The 18,572-nt window shown below is 35.2% G+C and overlaps 3 protein-coding genes across 4 annotated transcripts; 1 reads left to right on the plus strand and 2 right to left on the minus strand.

Annotated features, from left to right (window-relative positions):
* Positions 1–26: 26 nt before the first annotated feature.
* On the minus strand, positions 27–1,765 carry LOC106354231 (vicilin-like seed storage protein At2g18540). The gene is made up of 3 exons (XM_013794121.3): positions 1,443–1,765; positions 824–1,157; positions 27–731 (listed from the first exon to the last, which is right to left on the minus strand). The coding sequence occupies exons 1-3, from the start codon at positions 1,515–1,517 to the stop codon at positions 187–189; spliced, it is 954 nt and encodes a 317-aa protein (XP_013649575.2). The 5' UTR covers positions 1,518–1,765; the 3' UTR covers positions 27–186.
* Positions 1,766–4,929: 3,164 nt separating this feature from the next.
* On the plus strand, positions 4,930–8,531 carry LOC106347749 (protein MID1-COMPLEMENTING ACTIVITY 1). 2 transcript variants are annotated; one of them, XM_048778494.1, is made up of 10 exons: positions 4,930–5,113; positions 5,216–5,264; positions 5,591–5,743; positions 5,867–6,310; positions 6,883–7,295; positions 7,384–7,493; positions 7,619–7,690; positions 7,803–7,909; positions 8,050–8,143; positions 8,227–8,531. In XM_048778494.1, exons 4-10 carry the CDS (start codon positions 5,900–5,902, stop codon positions 8,277–8,279), a joined length of 1,260 nt encoding a protein of 419 aa, XP_048634451.1. In that variant the 5' UTR covers positions 4,930–5,113; positions 5,216–5,264; positions 5,591–5,743; positions 5,867–5,899; the 3' UTR covers positions 8,280–8,531. The 2 variants fall into 2 exon arrangements, with proteins under 2 accessions (XP_048634451.1, XP_048634453.1); XM_048778496.1 differs by having other exon boundaries at positions 4,962–5,113; positions 5,216–5,365.
* Positions 8,532–12,214: 3,683 nt separating this feature from the next.
* LOC106370319 (protein FD-like) lies at positions 12,215–13,975 on the minus strand. Its single transcript, XM_013810352.3, has 3 exons — positions 13,010–13,975; positions 12,809–12,886; positions 12,215–12,643 (listed from the first exon to the last, which is right to left on the minus strand). Exons 1-3 carry the CDS (start codon positions 13,655–13,657, stop codon positions 12,572–12,574), a joined length of 798 nt encoding a protein of 265 aa, XP_013665806.2. The 5' UTR covers positions 13,658–13,975; the 3' UTR covers positions 12,215–12,571.
* Between the last annotated feature and the right edge of the window lie 4,597 nt (positions 13,976–18,572).

Below are 18,572 nucleotides of genomic sequence, written 5' to 3' on the forward strand. Positions count from 1 at the left end.
TAGTTTCAGCAAAAAAGATTGGGCCCTGGTACTAATCTTACTATATTAAGCAACCGCAAACTATAACAAACAGTGTTCTTTTTCAACCTTTTTAAGGCCAAATCAAAAAAATGTTTGGTCCGACTCCAGCACATGGATTATCTCGACCAGGTTCCTTGTTAAAAATTCTTGTTTTTCCTGCTCTTATCAGAAAGGGACGGTGTAAGGTAAGGCGTGGACATCAGCTTCTGGTAAAAGGCGAGCACATGGCCACGCCATTGAACTGCTTATGGCTTGCTTCATCTCATTATTTCTGTTAAGTTGTTTGCATCTTTCTGTTGCGTCAAACTTGTGGCAACTTGGCTTCTTCACGAACCACCAACATTCATCATCCTCAGAGTTAGTTAGCTCTACTCTGTTAGGGACCCAGTTCTCAATTACATTCAAGAATTGCACCGCCATTGATGGAGGGCACAACCTGCATAAGCCGCTTGAAGTAGTGGATGACAATTTCCTCTCTTTGCCTACTTTCGTTCTGACAATTTGGTCTTTTATTTTCTCTTCATGTGCCTTTGAAGTGGAACAAGGATGTTGCTGCGGCTGCTCTCTAGAAACAGCCATCACGGTATCTAACTTTATCTCCAGGGAGGGACAAGGCTTTTTTTGTTGATCCTTGTTGGTCGTCGTCATCATCATCACCTCAGGATCACCATTCTGCCTTCGGATAGGCAAGCGAATCCGGATGATGCTTTCTTCAAATTCATATGATAACATATTTGAAGAAAGAACGTCAACAGTGTCCTGAAAAGGTAAATAGACCCAACAAGAACACAAACAAACTCACCAGAGTCGTTGTTGTTGTTATGCGGCTGCTTCTTCTCCTTCTGTTGTTTAGGTAGCTCATTGCTGTTAAGAGTGCTATCACAAGAGTTCTGAGACGTGGACTGAAGCAACTCACGTTCTACAGTAACAACGCTCTTCTCCAAACAGCCATTCTCACTTTCTTTTAGTTTGGGAACTTTCTTGTTGTTCTTGCCATCTTTATCACCTTCTTCTTTGCGCCTTCTCTTACGAGAGTGTTTCTCGCTTTCACCTTCCCCTCTTTCCCTCTTTTTATCCTTCTTTTCTCTTTTTTTCTCCTTCTTTCTTAGTTCTTTCTTAGCTTTCTCCTCAGCCCTCTAAAGGAACAAAAGCAAAAGATCAATGATCAGCTCACAGTACTTGCCAAGCAGAAACAAGAACTCATATCATATAGAGGCAACCCTTAAACCCACAACATGTACTCAAAGGGACTGTGTAAATATTTTGTTACACTTAATATATTGTACATTGTATCATCGTTTTCAATAGAAAAAAATATATCTTTTTTTTTCATCCATGGCGGCAACACACAAGGAAAGCTTGAGCAATTCGAAATCCCCCAATGAACCAAAACCGACGTGTGATTAAATGCTCAAACAAACCTTGATCGATTCGATCAGAGCCTCGCTTCCGTTCAGTACATAGCCAGGTGGCGGGAACGGGAAACACCGAGACATCTCTTTCGATTAGGGACGAAATCAAATCTCAGATCTCGCGAAGATCAGCCGAAACCCTAGATCGATCACGAGAGACTACCGAGTGGGGGTTACAGTGAGATAATCGGGGGCTTTCTAATAACGCGCCAAGATCATATCAACGGTATCGGTTGATCGGAGAAGAGAGAAGGAGCCGCGAGATCTCGAATCTCTTCGGAAGCTCTCCGATGGAAACAAAAAAATAGTGTCGCCTCTCAACGCATAGAAGCTCTATTTATAGCCAATGGGAAAAAAAGGAAAAGGAAAGACCCTACATGGGCCAAAAAGCCTTGTTTGGCAACGCGGGAGAGTCAAAGAGCGTCGTCGTATGATTGGTTTATAGACTTTTCTTCTCCTTTTATATAATAACAACACGCTTTCGTGGCTGCTGTTTCGCAGAAGAAGTTAGGCCCATAAGAGTGTATGTGTAAGCCCATAGATGGCAGAGGCCTTTTAAGAAAATAAGCTAATTCCCTTACTGAAGATGTTTAATGTAGTGACGAGAGAGGTTTATATCATGGTAAAAAAAAACACTAGAATGTATTGTGTTTAAACCTTAAATAGACTTTGTCCTATTTTTCCTTCAGCCCATGTTAATATGATAGGCTTTACTAATCAACTATTCAGCCCATTTGTGTGATGATGAAATGTGTTTATGTTCATATAATCCATCTGTAGCCAATTGAAACATGACGAAAATAAATTATAAATCAAAATCCTGAACCTTATTAGCTGTTAGCCAGTTGCTATGGAGAAATTACTACAGTGTCAGATTATAAATGTTGATAGTAGATTCAACAAATCACGGGCTATGATTACTTGCAAGTTACAAACTCTGGGTTCACGGGCTCTTAAAGCTACCATGTTACGGTTCGTTGATTAGCACATGAGTTTGTTTTATGTGTGTGTTTATATATTGCATCTAAGATTTTCAATGTGTGATTTTTCTTCGGCTTAATCAGACTTGAGTGTTTTATGCATGTTTTATGATATAATCATTTAAAATATGTTATATTTGGGCATATCAGTAAAGATAAATGCATTTATATTTTATCTTGCGAATGTAGCTAACTTAAACAAAGTTTTCATAATACGAGGATTGATCCATGAATGTTTAAATGAAACGAAATAGTTAGGCTTTCAGATTACTCTTGGTGTATTCCATGTAGAGTCGAAAATTAATTCATCTTGCCGAGTGAGTGCTAATCTGTGGTTAACTAGCCTAAGGTCATATGCCTCTATACAGTTCATGCTGCAAATAAAAAGACTTAAATAGAAACTGTATTCAAATTTGGAAACGACTTATACATTTAAAACTCTCATCCTAAATGTTTGAGCTTCGGATTTTTATACAAAGTGTATTGATGCTTGTTCGACCTAAAAAGAGTGTGTTGGTGATGTTTATAGTTTAATAATTTTATTTGGGTCAGAAAATTGCAGATTTTGAGAGGTACAATGCCATTTTTATAAGTTCGATTCCGACAAAGTGTTAGACATTCGATGACCATTTACACTAATATAAACCCTAAACATTAGTTATAACTGTACAAATACTTTTTGTTAAGTAAGAGTAATTATTTTATCATGTGAATGGAAATTTTAGCTGGCCCATTTATCGTTACAGATAAGGACATTTTCAGAACATTTATTTTAATATAAAGTATGATGCACGATTATTCCCAACTAAACCACATGGAGACAATCCACCAAACAATTAAAACAACAGTTTCTCAATCTTTTTTTTTTTTTTTTTTTTGCAAATATTCTTTTCTCAATCTTTATTACATCCAATAAGAAGTTTCCTGTAGTATTATTATTTTATGATTATGATATACTAATATAAATTAGTTGGTCTTACTTCCTCTGAAACTCTTGTTCAAAACATTTCCGCAACCTTAATTTGCTGGCTGCGAAAACACATTCTATATATTAAAATCGTTTAGACCTGCACACACGCATCCTTGCGTTAAAATGGATTATGTCACAAAATTACATAACTAATATTAGACTAGAGCTTTTTTGTTTTGTTTTGGGTATCGTCTTAATTGTCATTGGTGTTTTATTTGCAGTTTTGGGTGCGATGTGTGATGAGCTAACTAGAAAGAAGAAATAGCAGGACATTTACAAAGATATATTTATTTTCCAATACCGTGGTCATTGTCATGGAGCAACTGTAATATTAACATTTAAACGGGAACTAACTATTTTAATGCTAAAATCATTATTAGTATACTTTTGGGGAAAGTTGATTACACTAGTAATTTATATATGTAGAGTAAACGCATGGTATATAGGCACTACTAAAAAGGAAGAGGGAGTAGCAGTCGTATTCCACCAGGACCACCACCACCACCAACACCAATGTCCAACCTTTCCACACATGCATATTGTATACGTGCCAAAATATTTATGATCTCTTGTAGTGATAGGTTATATACATACATCCAACATAGGTTTATACATATTAAAATAAACTTACGGTGCACGGATATTCATAGCGTTTTATATATCCTGAATTTGCATAGTTTGATTTGGGCAATGTGGTGTATAGAAGGATAGTCATGGAGTGAGTTGGCGATTTTAATCAACTATTTTTGGTTATATGAAAAAACCAAATGCATATTTATTTGTTGGTAAAGTTCTTTGTTCCTTTTCATGGTTGGAGTCTCAAAACCAAAATATGTCTTTGTCCTTAAATGACGCCGATAAATTGGTTTACCGTCCGTTTCGCCAGCTGTATAGAGAACAGTCACGAGTAATCCAAGATCAACATTGGGGGAAATTAATCAAAATGAAAGGTTATAGAATAAAAAGGTAATAATACCATAGCTGCGTTTCAAAGACATAAAAATTTCAACCGAAAAGGGAATAAAGGGTGGAATTTGTGATGGGTTACTGATTACCCTTCCTATCTTATAATCATCATCATCATTACTATGATGACTGTAACTCAACTATATGTCTCGTTTCGATTGACTCTTGAATTCTTGTAAACAGCTTAAAAAAGAAGAAATCATAAGCAAAGTCTATTGTGCCCTTACGAAGAATTACATTATTCGTTTCAGACGAGGGTCCTATTTATGCCGACAACAAGGTCATACATACACCTCAGTATCCGGAAAGTAATATTTCAACGGTGTAAAAAAAATCGTCAACGTTGTTTTAGTACTCAAATATCGAGACATTACTAAGATGTAATTAAGGTAAGTCTAGTCTACACATGGTTCTGTCTTAAAAAATCAACACGTCAATAACTTATTAGTGTAACAATTAAAAAACGCAAAAAAAAAAACGCACATTATTAGAAGGTAGGTTTTATTAAATTGATGGTGGTAAAGTGAAAAAGAAAAGTCACCGGGGGCAATACTGGTAAATAAAGAGAGATGAGCAGGGGCGTATTAGTAAATTACAGAGCAAAGGAGGGGGCTCTTCATCTCCGACGAGTGGCAAGTGGTGAAGGTGTGGGGGAAAGCTCAAGTAATCGACAAAAACAAACCGTCTTCTCTCCATATGACTCATCTCCCTGCATAGTCTTCTTCTCTCTTCTCTCATTTCGAAGACGACGAACAAATCTCCAGGTCATTTGCATTTTGTATTTTACACTTTAATTTTTTTTTTTTAAATGTTCTTCAATCAATCAATATTCTAAAACATTTTTATAATCCGTTTTTTGTTTATAGGAAGACGTGAAGAGTAAAAGTATATCTGTTACCTTCCTCAATGCATCAAGTGAGCGTTCCATTACTCTCTCTCTCTCTCTCTCTTAATTTAAAACTATTTTGACTTGATTCTCGCCGGAGCAGTTTGTTCGCCGGCGCATTCTGTCGGAGGTTATACTGTTCATTGTCTTCCCTCTTTTTCTTTATATCGTCTTTGGCTTTTTTTTCTCTCTTTAGCTTTCGTCAGCTTCAAGTGTTCAAAAGATGAAACCGTTTTTTTTTTCTTTTTGAAGATCTTTGACTGGTACAAAAGCCTAACGACCTGGAGAATCTCTTCGATTCGTATCTTATCAACTTTTTTTTCTTTTTTCTTTTTTCCTTTTGTTGTTGTTACAGTCTAAGAAGAAGCTGCTCCCTCTTTAGTCAAGCCTCCTCATGAACTGAGCTGACCTCTGATCCGACGTCGTACTCGATCTCAATCAACAATGTCGTCGTCGGATTAACTCCGATCCAATTCTCTGATTCCCCGTAATATTACCTCACTCGAAGGTATCAAATCTCGAACAATCTTATAGATCTTAAAAACTTTGCTTGGATAAAACGTCACGTGTTCGATTCCCCTTGAAAGGAATCCTTAATTTTAATATGGTTAATGGTTTTAACATGTTTCAGGAACTTTCTCGCTGTTAATTGATTTGAGAGATAATGTCTCACTCATGGGATGGACTCGGGGAGATCGCGTCAGTAGCTCAGCTCACGGGCCTAGACGCAGTCAAGCTCATAGGCCTTATAGTCAAAGCCGCGAACACCGCGTGGATGCACAAGAAGAACTGCCGCCAGTTCGCTCAGCACCTCAAACTCATCGGCAACTTGCTCGAGCAGCTCAAGATCTCGGAGATGAAGAAGTATCCCGAGACTCGCGAGCCTCTCGAAGGCCTCGAGGATGCTCTGAGGAGGTCTTACATTTTGGTTAACAGTTGTCGTGACAGGAGCTATCTTTACCTGTTGGCTATGGGATGGAACATTGTTTACCAGTTCAGGAAAGCTCAGGACGAGATCGATCGGTTTCTCAAGATTATACCTCTCATCACTTTGGTTGATAACGCTCGTGTTAGAGTAAGTTAAGCTGAGTTTTTCATTCTAAAGAGACAATCTTGTTTACGGTTCTTGAATTGGTTCGGTTCTTGAGGGTTTAGGATCCTTTTGGTTATTTAGAAAATTTAGTTCAGTTATTTCGGTTTGGTTAGGGTAACAAAGTTGGGAACCAGCTAATATCTGAGGTAATTTGGATCTTATTCGGGTTCAGTTCTGGTTTTCGGTTAATTTATATTAAGAAATTAGAAAATTCGAGTTTTTCGGATTAAATATCAGATCTTTTTCGGGGTTTTGGATTATTTTAAATATTTTGGATAAAAAATTATATTTTTGGTATTTTGATAATTTCGGATCTTGGTTTTCAGTTAATTTAGATTAAAAAGTCAGAAAATACTGGTTTTTCTGATTAAATATCAGATTTTTTTCCGGGTTTTGGATAATTTGGATAATCTTAAATATTTTAAATAAAAAATTCTGTTTTTGGTATTTTGGTTTATAAATAATATTTTTCTGTCTTGGTTAGGTTCAGTTACAGATAAATGTGCCCATACTTAATGTTGTTGATGATGGGGTAATGGTTTTTCTTTGTGCAGGAGAGGTTAGAGTACATTGACCGTGATCAGTTCGAGTACACTCTCGATGAAGAGGATAGACACGTGCAAGACGTTATTTTGAAACAAGAATCCACCAGAGAAGCTGCTTCCGTGCTCAAGAAGACTCTCTCTTGCTCATACCCTAACCTGCGTTTCTGCGATGCTCTCAAAACTGAGAACGAGAAGCTGCAGCTTGAGCTTCAGCGTTCCCAGGAGCATTACGATGTGGCTCAGTGTGAAGTCATTCAGCGTTTGATTGGTGTGACTCAAACCGTTGCTGAGGTTGATGGCGGCTCTGAGAAGGAGCTGTCCAAGAAAGCTTCCAAAAAGGCTGACCGTAGTGTAAGCCATAAGACGGAGTATTCGTATGAGGAAGATCCTCCCGTGAAAAGCACTAGTCGTGCTGCTTCAAGGTAAGGTTACATACTTCAATACAACTTCTGATTTGTTTATGTGACTGTAATGTTTGTATAACGCTGCTTGCGTAATTATTTCATGCAGATCCACTTCTTCTGTTACATCGGGGCATGAAATGCTTTCACGAAGAGCATCACTGCACCATGAAGAGTGGCATACCGACTTACTAGCTTGTTGCTCGGAACCTTCTCTTTGTGAGTTCTTCCCCTCTTCTTGTTTCCACTGCGATTCCACTTTGTTTTCTGTTTTATATAAGAAGGATTATTAGCGTTTTATATTCTATACTTTATTGTTAATTATTCAATGATGGAACTCGCAGGCTTGAAGACATTCTTTTTCCCGTGTGGTACTTTGGCAAAGATTGCCACTGCAGCAACTAACAGACACATCTGTAAGTGTGATATAATTGGATACAGTCAACTTTAGCATGTTACCATTTGTTAATAATAATACTTGTGAAAACTAATAAGTTGACTTTTTGTTTGTTTGGCTGGTCCTCGCAGCTTCAGCTGAAGCATGTAATGAGCTAATGGCATATTCTTTGATACTTTCGTGTTGCTGTTACACTTGCTGTGTAAGGAGGAAACTCCGGAAAACACTCAACATTACGGTACATTTCAAAACCCCCTAATCCATCTTAATAATCTTTTGATTCTAAACATCTATATGATTCCAATAAAACAATAAAACAGATTTGTTAGTAACTATCACTATTGGGATGCATACTTAAGGTTTTTCCTGATTTGGCAGGGAGGGTTCATTGACGATTTTCTATCTCATTTGATGTGTTGTTGCTGTGCTCTAGTCCAAGAACTGCGAGAAGTTGAGATTCGTGGGGCTTATGGTATGAACTATATAGATAGATACATCTTAACACAACGTTTGGTTTTAGCCTTGAAGCATGAACAAAATATCGTTTCTTAACAGGTACTGAGAAGACTAAAATAAGTCCACCTTCGTCGCAGTTCATGGAACATTGAATTCATATACACAAAAGGTGAACAAAACAACGCTATGACACGAGATTCTTTCTTCGTGCTACTTTCTTACTGTCTTTTTGTCTTTGCATGTAAATGAGTTTGGGATTCCCATCAAATTTTTCAGTAATTGTGTTGTGTATTACGTAGACTATGGACTTACTAAAAATCTCCCCTTTGACTTTGATCATATGATGATGGTAGTTGTGTGACGTACGATTAAGGGTTTCTTTAATTGGGACCAAAGTTCTATGATTTGGGTCAAAATAGTAATTTTCACATAAATTGAGGATTGAAAAAACATATTACATACATTCATCATGTTGCTTGTGGATAAATAGGCAACTAAGAAAAAATCTATGAAGTTTTTCATTGTAGATAAGACTTATAGTTCTCTCTATAGACACAAAACTTGTCGGTTCCTTTTGGAGAGATGCTTCCAAATGCACATGCCTTGCCAGTTTTAAGCATATTATCTGTTTATCGGCAAACATAAGTAGTAGTTCTATTCATCCATGGTTTGTAAATATGTCACGAAGCTTGCTTGTCGCTTCAACGCTTTTTTACCCCTTAAGATAATAAAAAAAGTACCATGTGGAGAAATTAAAGCAAATTCACTTTTAATGTGTTGTAGTAGTTAAGCAAACTCCTCACCAAATAAAGGAGAATAAACCAAAAAAAAATTGTATGATTAATTTATTAAAAAAATTATATTGATGATATGATATCTAGTCTGTTCTATTCAAATCGTTAATGAATTGTCGGATGAATGTGAATAATATAATAATTTTAGGGGCATGAATCAAAAAATTTCACAAATGTGAATAATATAGTAATTATATGTGCTTTAACTTTTATTCATTAACATACGCGACATGTAGACCAACTACTTCATTTAATTTATTAAATCAAGTTGTTATTATATTATTGTTTTTTTTTTCAAACTTTCTAAGATATAAAAACTAGCAATTCAACCGGCTATTACCTTTTCTAATAAACAAACCGAGATAATTATAATTCAAATAACATAACATTTATAAAATGATGAATCCAATAAGTTCTATTCGTTTATCATAGACATAGATGCTATTGACAAAATTTGTGCAACCTCTTAATTTTTTTTTAAGATACAACATTCCATATAGTCTATATAATTCTAGATTGAAAGTAATGGTCTAACCAAATTTACCGGTTAGTATGTGAGACAATCAAAATTTATAATTCAAATATTTTATAAAATACATATCATAATAGCATCTATTAAAGAATTAGAAAATAATACTAAAATACTTGCAACTTAATCATAAGTTTTTAGAATATAAACATTAATATTTATATATATATATATATATATACATATGAAGAGTAATATGTGCGGATGCAAGTATCAAAATCCAGTTAACTCTTAAATAATAAGTTTGGTCAACTCTTTCACAACCTTTCTGAGACTAATCAGGTTTTCCTCACTAACTTTCACCAAATCTTTCACAACAACGATGATTTTCTGGTTCTCCAGAATGAGCATCTTCGGACATTTTCACTGTCCACTGATCTTATGGTTATCATATGCTATAACCGATTGGTTGAAAACAAAAATAGTGAGCACAATTCCAACAATTCCAACAGTGACGAACATTCTAGTGTAGGTTTCCGAAAAGTTACAAGCTAGAACTGAATCTTCAAAGATGATGGGAGAACTTTGTTTGATTCCACCAAGTGAATAGCTCACCAAGTGTGCCTTCTGGATTTTAGAGTAACACATGAAGTCGCACATGTGACTTACACCGGCTTATTTTTCACGCTTGCGGTTGAAATCAATAGGTTCTTACTTGGCAATTTGAAACACAATGATTGTTTGTTCATTCACAAATGTCTATAAGTTCCTCATTATGCAGGTGAGGACATGTGAAAACTTATAATAAAATTTATAGAATTAAAAATATATTTCAATAATCTTCTAAGATTATACAATATCAAGACTTTTGATTTTCAAACTATTTAAAATAAAAAAGCTGGTTTTAATAGTTATGATTATTATTCAAAATTATAAAATTATAAACATAATATATAATTTCATAAAATATTTATATCGGCGAAATCGCGGCACCTAATATTGATAAAGATGCTGACATGTTAGGAAAGTAAACCAAAAACGTATATATATATATATATATATGATTGATTTTATTTAATTTTAAATAGATGATGATATCAATTCAATTCAATTGGTCAGATAATTATAAACATTGTCGGATGAATACGAAAAATATAAGAATGGAGGGGGCATAATTCAAAAACAGAGACTTGCGTATCAAATAACTGAAAACTTCCTTCAAATATTAAACAATAAGACATCAAAAGGACTGATTTAGAAAATTTGAGAAGCAGCGGTTTACTTCGGTCTGGGATAAACACTATCACTTTGTACGATCAAAGCTACAAAAAAAAATGGTGAGAATAAGCAGAGTGTTGCAAAAACACGCCGGAATCAACCAAGTATTGTCTAATCTAATCGATGATTGAGAGATTATATACAGAGCTGTGGATTCTTTGCGTTTGCTTCATACTAAATAATGTTATACAAGAATTTTGTTTATTGGTGACGTTGTGAGATTCATATGCTAAAGTGATTGGTCGGCCCTTTGTCTTCTTAATCATATTCTTCATCCTTCTTTTAGCTTTCAACTTCACGATCACGCTTCACTGTTTTAAGTTTTAACTCTTCGTTTTTGCTTCTTAATCATATTCTTTAGCTTTCACTTTACGTTCAAGATTCAGTGTTTAAGACTTGATTTTGTTTCGATTAACACGCCAGATAAAAAGATGGGATTCCATGCTTGGTTCCAAAGGATGGAAAAATACTTGAGGAAGAAGATGATGCATCAAAAGCTTCATGATTATCTTTTTCTTGCTTTTACACCAAAAAAATATAAGGTCAGAGTGAAGGTAGTAAGCAACTTGTTGCACCGTATCCGTATCTGTATCGACCTACTTATCAATGGTTCTTTCTTTCATATGTACTAGTTACTTGACCAAGTTGTGGTAGCTGTTTCACAGTTTGAAGTTGTAATGAGAAACATTGATGTAAGCAATTAAAAGATAGTGGAGGGGTATAGTTTCAGGTGAATGTACCGACTTTTTCTTGTTAAGTTTCTTGAAATCTAGGATTCTCATTGACTGGAAGGAAAACTAGAATGCATGATTTAAAATTTTAAAGTATTAGATGCCCTATTTGAGGGGCTCTAAGTATTACCAGTGAGAATATTTTCTAGTCATAGTCTCACTTTTAGTAATTCTATTCTTCTCTATCTTAATGCCACACCATCTTAGCTCTTGGTGTACTACTTTTGGTTGCTTAATGCTACGCCACGCCACAAAAAAAAAATATCAACAACCAAAAGTGGATCAAGAAGAATCTTGCTGACATCATAAACCAGACTTATCACTGTCTGGCAACTGATAATGGACCAAAAAGAGGATATAACTATTCTCTTGATAAACCAAATGCACACAAACACGTATAGTGTTTTGATGATGACTAGTATGGCAAAAGCTTTTCAGTACAATGGATAAGTAAAACGTGGGGGAGAGGTTAGTGACCAAGAACATAACCAACCCTACCATGTTCTCTCTTGGACCAACCAATAAAGTTAGCTGACTTCATTCCCATTGGCTTGGAGGTTTCAATCTTTTTTTTTTTTTGGTCACTGGAGGTTTTAGTTTCATAGTGCAACTTGTTGGCCTCTATGGTAGCCAGCCAAAGGGATGAACCTTTTTTGTGATAATGAGGCAGAAAAAAAAATAAATGTTCAGTGATAGGTGGTTACCTTCTAGCTTTCTCTTTGGTAATGTCATCATTTAAGTGGAGCACTGTTTTGTCTATTGGTCACTTGAAACCTTTGCTTCTTTTGAGAACCAAATGGGTTAAACATTAAATATAACAGGTAATGTTTTCAAACTAGCATTAGAAGAGGAAGTACTAAGTAGCATTACTACAAAAATACAAGTTGTTAGTACAGAAGTGAAAAGAGTTTAAATAAGAAAATGACAGAACAAGGAGGAGAGAGGCCCAGGACAGGTGTTCATGTGCCTTAGGAAATGGAAAGATCCTTTACTCTTTCTGTTTTTTTTTCTTGTTTTTTTACTACTTATTTACCCTGCAAGATCTTGGTTCTACAGATTTAGCTTAGTTATACTTATAGCTAAAAAAAAAAGTACAAACTTTTTCCATTTTTTCACTTCTTCATGAAAGCCTCTCTCAATCACCAAAAGAGAGATAAGGACTTGTAGATTTCTCAAAATGGAGCTGTGGAAGACCGTTGAAGTGTCTTCTTTTTTGGTTGCTGATTTGCTGCCGCCATTCTTAACTGGACAAACACACACACACACACACACATAGAGAACTTAAGTATCAGCATTGGACAAAAACGTGTGTAAAACAAAGATACTGCAAATAATGCAGAGCATGTCTATTTCCTTTTAAGGATTTGAACTAATTATGTGAGGGCAAGAACTTCTCTCTGCTTGTTTACCTGCTCTTGTTGTCTCCTGAGTCTTGCATTTTCTGCCTGCAGGTGAGCAACTTCAATCTCTAACTCGTTTGTATAAGCCTGCAAATTATAATAAAATACCAGATACCTTTAAAAAAAAAACAAAAACATTTTGATGGAAAAACAACATTTCTTTTTTTGGAGTAAAAGAAGGTTAGTAGAGGAGGAGAGAGAGGCACATTCCTGTTTCCTAGCTCTGGAACGAGCTGCAGATTCTCTGTTCTTGATCATACGCTTATGTCTTCTGTTCCCTGAACCTTCATTGGACTCTTGACCTCTTTTCTTACCAAAACAAGTAAAATCCTCAAGAGAAGTGTTGAATGAAGGAACGTCTGTGAGATGATTGTGGCTATGCAGATTAGAGGTAACAAGAGGATCTTGGTTATCAAGAAACTCGAAGCCGGCACCGGAGTTCAAGCTCAGAACAGTCGCAGGAGGTGGCAAAGGAGAACTGCTGAAGAGAGCAGTCACAGTGGTGGTATGGCCATTAGAGGAAGAACCCATGGGTATGGTTGGTTCGTGGTTCAAAGGTCCGTTGAGAAAATCTTGAAAGATGGAGTCAGGGTTTTGGTGGTTATGGCTCCTGAACCTTGGCTCATGGTTGTGTTGTGGATGTTGGCTGTGGCGGTTTAGGTGGTGGATGTCTTCCCAAACCTCTTCCATGGTGATTAAAGAACTCTTTTGGGCTTCTTGAGAGTCTTGTGATGAGTGTAAAGAAGATGATGAGGATGATGGTGATGAGGATGAGATGGAGGAAACAGTGTTGAGAATCTTGTTCTTGTTTGTAACAGAGATTCTATGGTTTCTCTGATGCTTTGCTGATGACATCATTGGAATAGAGAACCAAAACAACACAGAGGCACACAGCTTTAAGGCTTTGGTGTCAAAAGTCTTGTATCCTACGCGGAGAGAGAGAGTAGCGAGTAGAGAGCTCAGAGAGCTTCTTGACTTTCGTCGGTCATTTCTTGAATGATGGGGGTCCAGAAGAAGAGAGATTAAACTAGTCAGAAATATAAATAAATATGCTAAGAGAAGAAGGAAAAAAAAATGGTAACTATGTAAGTAAAGTTTTGATGTCTTTAATTTAAAAGTTGTGTAAAGATAAAAAGCTGTTAATAATTTAAAAGTGAAGTTAGTGAACTATTGTCATGATCCTTAAATGTAAAGAGTGGGTGGGGAACAAAGAAAAGAGAGATCTTGTTTGGGGTTCGGCGCGCGGCCGGCGCGTGAGCGTCCGTGCCGGCGTCGGAGCCTCTGTTTGTCCTTCGTAGTGTTCCCCCTTCGCTCTTCTTCGCCAACCTGTCAACGACTGCCTTGTCCGAGCTCTGGATTCGACCTCACCGCTTACGGTGGTTTCGGTCTTGGAGTAACGACGCTCTCGTCGGGAGGGTCCTGGTGGAGGAAGTGGCATGCATGTTCAGTGGTGGTGTTTTCCGGGAGGTGGAGGCTTTCGTAGATCCACCGCCGCCGGCTCTAGTTCCCGGGAAGGGAGTCTTCTTTAGATTTGCCTTCGCCGGCTTTAGTTTTGGAGAGCGGAGGCTAGCACAGCTCCGCGCTTCCACTTAGGATCCCGCGGTTCTTTGGGAAAAGTTTTCTAGTTTAGTTTTGTATCATGGTCGGCGCAGTTGTCGGTAAGTCTTGGGTGGGGTCACTGCGGATGAGATCTTGGTTGAAGACAAGGTTCTCCGGCGAGGTGATGATTCTCAAAGAAAGGAAGAGATGGCTTCTTGAGTCGCGTGTCTTGGGTTTGAAGTATGCTAAAGGCGGAGGAGATCTCGAGGTTCGATTGATCTCTCCGGCGGGATGACACGGCGGTGAAGAATGGCTTTGCGTTTGTTTGGAGGCTTGTCTGGTTTCGAGCTCCGACGATCAAGGTGCTCGAGGGTGTTTGTTCTGGTGGCGTAAAGGCGGAGGTGATCAAGTCGAGGCGGTGACGACGTGTGACGCGTCAATGGAGCAGATCACTCCACTTGTCGAGCCGCCTCCTTGACGCGCTAGCCAGCTGGCCGGGCGGTTTCTAAGGTTGGGCCGAGGGCCTGTTTAAGTTTTTATTTTGCCCCTGGGGTTGGGCTTGCGTTTGTTTTCTTTGCAATCGGGCTTCGGCCTTGTATGGGCTTGGCCCAATCTTCTTATAATATCAAATCTTTGGCGGGAAAAAAAAAAAGAGTGGGTGGGGAAGAGATGCTTGAGAAAAGGGAAGCAAATAATTAACTTTTCGTTTAATCTCACCTCTTTTCTTAAAGATCACATCCTTTTTTTTTTCTTGAACACCAACTTAAAGATCACATCCTTTTGGATCAATTTCAAGTGTCACGTTTATATATTTATAATCGTTTGCTTATTAATTATATACGTTACAGGATCTGATCTACCTCCAGATATTTAGATATTCGTATTGCTCAGTCTCCAAGTGCATATCTAGTCATGCTTTTTTTTTCTTATTTACCACAAGTTGATAGTATAATAGGCACAGTATATAAGCTTTTTTTATCATTTTTTTTTTTTTTTGGTAATCCCTTTTTTATCATATTTACCACAAGTTGATAGTATAATAGACTCAGCATATAAGCTTCTGTTTTTTTGAGATTCTGTTCCACATGATAATTCATCTCTTTACGCATATGATTTAGAGATGATATGTTTTGAGTAAATTTTTATATATGAAAAATGGCTCTCGAGGAAATGTCTCATCATTGGAAGCTGTTTATGAAGAAATTAACTAAAACATCTTTTTTTTTAAATGGCATTCTACTTAATGAAACTACTTAATTCAAAGATGATTGTTGGAAGAAATACATGTTCATCTCGTGGCCGAAATTTTTCAAAAGCTTCATAGTCTGCTTTTTTTTACTCGAACAAGTAAATTAACCATAAATGAAGTTAGTGAAAAGCGAAAACAAATCATATGTGCCACTGAGTTGATTGAATACGTTTCAAATTCTAAAACAAATAATAGTACCTCTGTTTTTATAGTAAGTGTAAACACATTTCATGCAAATTAAGAACTAACAAAATATACTAATTTATTTTTATTTATTACCAAACTATTTAAATACAAATAATTTAATTATACGTCATTTAAAATGATAAGAAAAAGATTTAATGTAAAAATTTACATTGAAAATATACAATGATATTTTCTAAAACAAAATAAAAAAATAAAAAGAAAATTTTTATGAAATAAACGAAATAAAATATCAAAACAATATTAAAATAACAATATTTTTGAAAATAAGAACAACTAAATCTAAAAAAATATTTTAAAATAATTGTGTAACAATTATGTTTGTAATACATGATTTCTAAAAACAATTTTGTTATTAATATAAACATTCTTGAAACAAAACTATATATATTGCACAACTTGTCTAGCCATTGTGTAACATACACACATTCCATAATCTATGGATCATTTAATGTTGTGGATATATCATCACCATAAGGTGGAGCACATACAACAGTTCTACTGCTCAAGAAAAGATCAATACATCTGGATTTGATCTCTTTTCCGACTATGTAAATTTATTTTTCAATTTAGTAGCGTTTATGGGTTTATTACATACTTCAACATATTATATTTTAAAATGTAAATTTTTGGAACGTTGTTGGATAAAACACCAAATGGGAGATATGTTTTTGTTAACATCAAGATTTTGATAAGCCCTTTCTCAAAAAAAAAACATCAAGATTTTGATAATTTCTTTAGAATTGAGCCAACAAGTTATGAAACATTTGAATAAAAGGAAATTAAAGTAATATATACAATATCTATATATGTATATTCCTAAAATCATTTGTAAAATTGAAGTTGGGAAATTAAACTATGCAGACTTGTGAGTTGTATGAAAGGGAGGGAGAGAGAGTGACATGTCATGTCTCATTGGGGAGTGAACAGATGTTAGCATGATGATGCTCTGTCCCAAACTCCATCAAATCTCTTTAGTTTTTTTTAATCCATCTATTCTAGCTAATTTTACATACAAATCTCTTTAGTTTGCTTTAAGAGTAATTGGCGTAGATGCATCCAAAAACTCATGTAATTTGCCATATAACTTTGTTTTTAAAAATATTTTTAGTGACTATAATACCCTTATCTCTATCTCTCTCTTCTCCCTTTTATGTATTCTAATCTCTTTATCTCTCGTACAAATTCTTCAAATCATCTTCTAATTCAACACAAATCTTTATTTTTTTATTATGATTTTTTTGACACTCATAATGCTAATCTTATTATCTCACCCCAATTCTAATGTTTCCAATTTCGAATCACAATCAACTTTTAGATAATATATACGTTAGTAGGTATTTTATTACTTACCTGCTATTATTTAGATTTTAATGGATTCTTAATCGATACATGAAGTGTTAGCTGTTACAAATAAATTTGGAGCTATTTAATAGATAACTAATTAATTGTTAATAGTTTCATTAACTGATATATGATTTGTTAGTCGATACATTTGTTTGATACATAGATTGTTAGATGATACTGAAATTATTAGCAAATATGTTAGTTGGTATGTAGATTGTTATCTGCTATGTAAATATTTAGCTGATAGATCTATAGTTACTTGTTTTCGACAAAACATAAGGGTATTTTCATCCGCACAGTATTAAAAAGTTACTCCTTTTTGGGTTATCCATAATTATGGGTATTCAGCAAATTTGAACCTTAATTAAGGATATTCCACACATTGTCTCTTACTTTAAAACTATGCACATATACGGATAATTTGCTTGCCAGTTGCCAAAATCGCAAGTGTAAGATTGTTCCCACGGTTTAAAGCCTTTAGATTATAAATAACTTTTCATAATTTAATAAAAACTGGTTTGTTCTTATTTTTATTTTAGCATGTAATACATAATACTCTCTATATTTTTGAAAAAAATATCATTTTAACATTTTTTTGTTGCATAAAAATATCATTTTATAATTTTAATTTAACTTTCAATTAATATTAATTACAAACGCATTGATTGTAAAAATAATTTTATTCATCTTAAATACTATTGATGGAACATGTATAGTTAATAAAAACATAAATGCATTTCGGTCATTTTTTAATCGGTGTAGAAAATATCAAAATGACAGTTTTTGTGAAACAAAAGGAGTTTACAGGTGCGTAGCTTTTGGTGTATAATTGTGATTATTACCAAATTGTTTTGAAATAACATCTTACTAAATTCATATTTCAGTTTTTATACTATGGATCATGATGATATATTAAGACTATCTCAAGTTGGTAAAATTAAAATGGTAGCATAAGATTTGTAATGCAATAATATAGAAAAACGAGGGAGATGTAAAATAGTTCACAAAAAGTAAACTCGTCTGCCGATAAAAGAGGTTGATAGACTCAAAATAAGTCAGGACAAGTGAATTGATGTGATGATATAAACTCGTATTTATCGATTTTCGTTTATACATTGAATTTAGAATCCAACGAACAATACGACTGAGCCGTGAGCTTATGACCGTTGGATTCTCTTAGTTCCACTAGTCCGTACAATAATCACCTGTCCGTAGGTTGTCAATAGACTGTACGAACATATACAGTAGTCGTAATAATTTACTTCTAAAATTAGCAATAAAATAAATAAGCGAAAAACGTGGAGTTGAAAGATCCAAAAGAATGCTAACCGTTGGAAACTGCAAAATGCTTGGATATGTGTACTTTGACATCTCGAAATGGCAAAGAAGAATTGAGCAAGTTTCTATACATTTGGTTTGTGTTTGTGAATTAGG

Source organism: Brassica napus, chromosome A1, assembly GCF_020379485.1.
Source record: "Brassica napus cultivar Da-Ae chromosome A1, Da-Ae, whole genome shotgun sequence".
NCBI classification, from domain to species: Eukaryota; Viridiplantae; Streptophyta; class Magnoliopsida; order Brassicales; family Brassicaceae; genus Brassica; species Brassica napus.

What these genes read in the sequence shown, in the direction of transcription:
- LOC106347749 (XM_048778494.1), top strand. Translation starts at nt 5,900, where the DNA reads ATGTCTCACTCATGGGATGGACTCGGGGAGATCGCGTCAGTAGCTCAG. An exon ending in TTGCTCGGAACCTTCTCTTT is followed by an intron (nt 7,494 to 7,618) that starts GTGAGTTCTTCC and finishes TGGAACTCGCAG; the next exon opens with GCTTGAAGACATTCTTTTTC. An exon ending in TGAGATTCGTGGGGCTTATG is followed by an intron (nt 8,144 to 8,226) that starts GTATGAACTATA and finishes GTTTCTTAACAG; the next exon opens with GTACTGAGAAGACTAAAATA.
- LOC106354231 (XM_013794121.3), bottom strand. Translation starts at nt 1,517, where the DNA reads ATGTCTCGGTGTTTCCCGTTCCCGCCACCTGGCTATGTACTGAACGGA. An exon ending in CTCTGATCGAATCGATCAAG is followed by an intron (nt 1,158 to 1,442) that starts GTTTGTTTGAGC and finishes TTGTTCCTTTAG; the next exon opens with AGGGCTGAGGAGAAAGCTAA. An exon ending in TAACAACAACAACGACTCTG is followed by an intron (nt 732 to 823) that starts GTGAGTTTGTTT and finishes ATGAATTTGAAG; the next exon opens with AAAGCATCATCCGGATTCGC.
- LOC106370319 (XM_013810352.3), bottom strand. Translation starts at nt 13,657, where the DNA reads ATGATGTCATCAGCAAAGCATCAGAGAAACCATAGAATCTCTGTTACA. An exon ending in GTTCCAGAGCTAGGAAACAG is followed by an intron (nt 12,887 to 13,009) that starts GAATGTGCCTCT and finishes TATAATTTGCAG; the next exon opens with GCTTATACAAACGAGTTAGA. An exon ending in TCAGGAGACAACAAGAGCAG is followed by an intron (nt 12,644 to 12,808) that starts GTAAACAAGCAG and finishes GTGTTTGTCCAG; the next exon opens with TTAAGAATGGCGGCAGCAAA.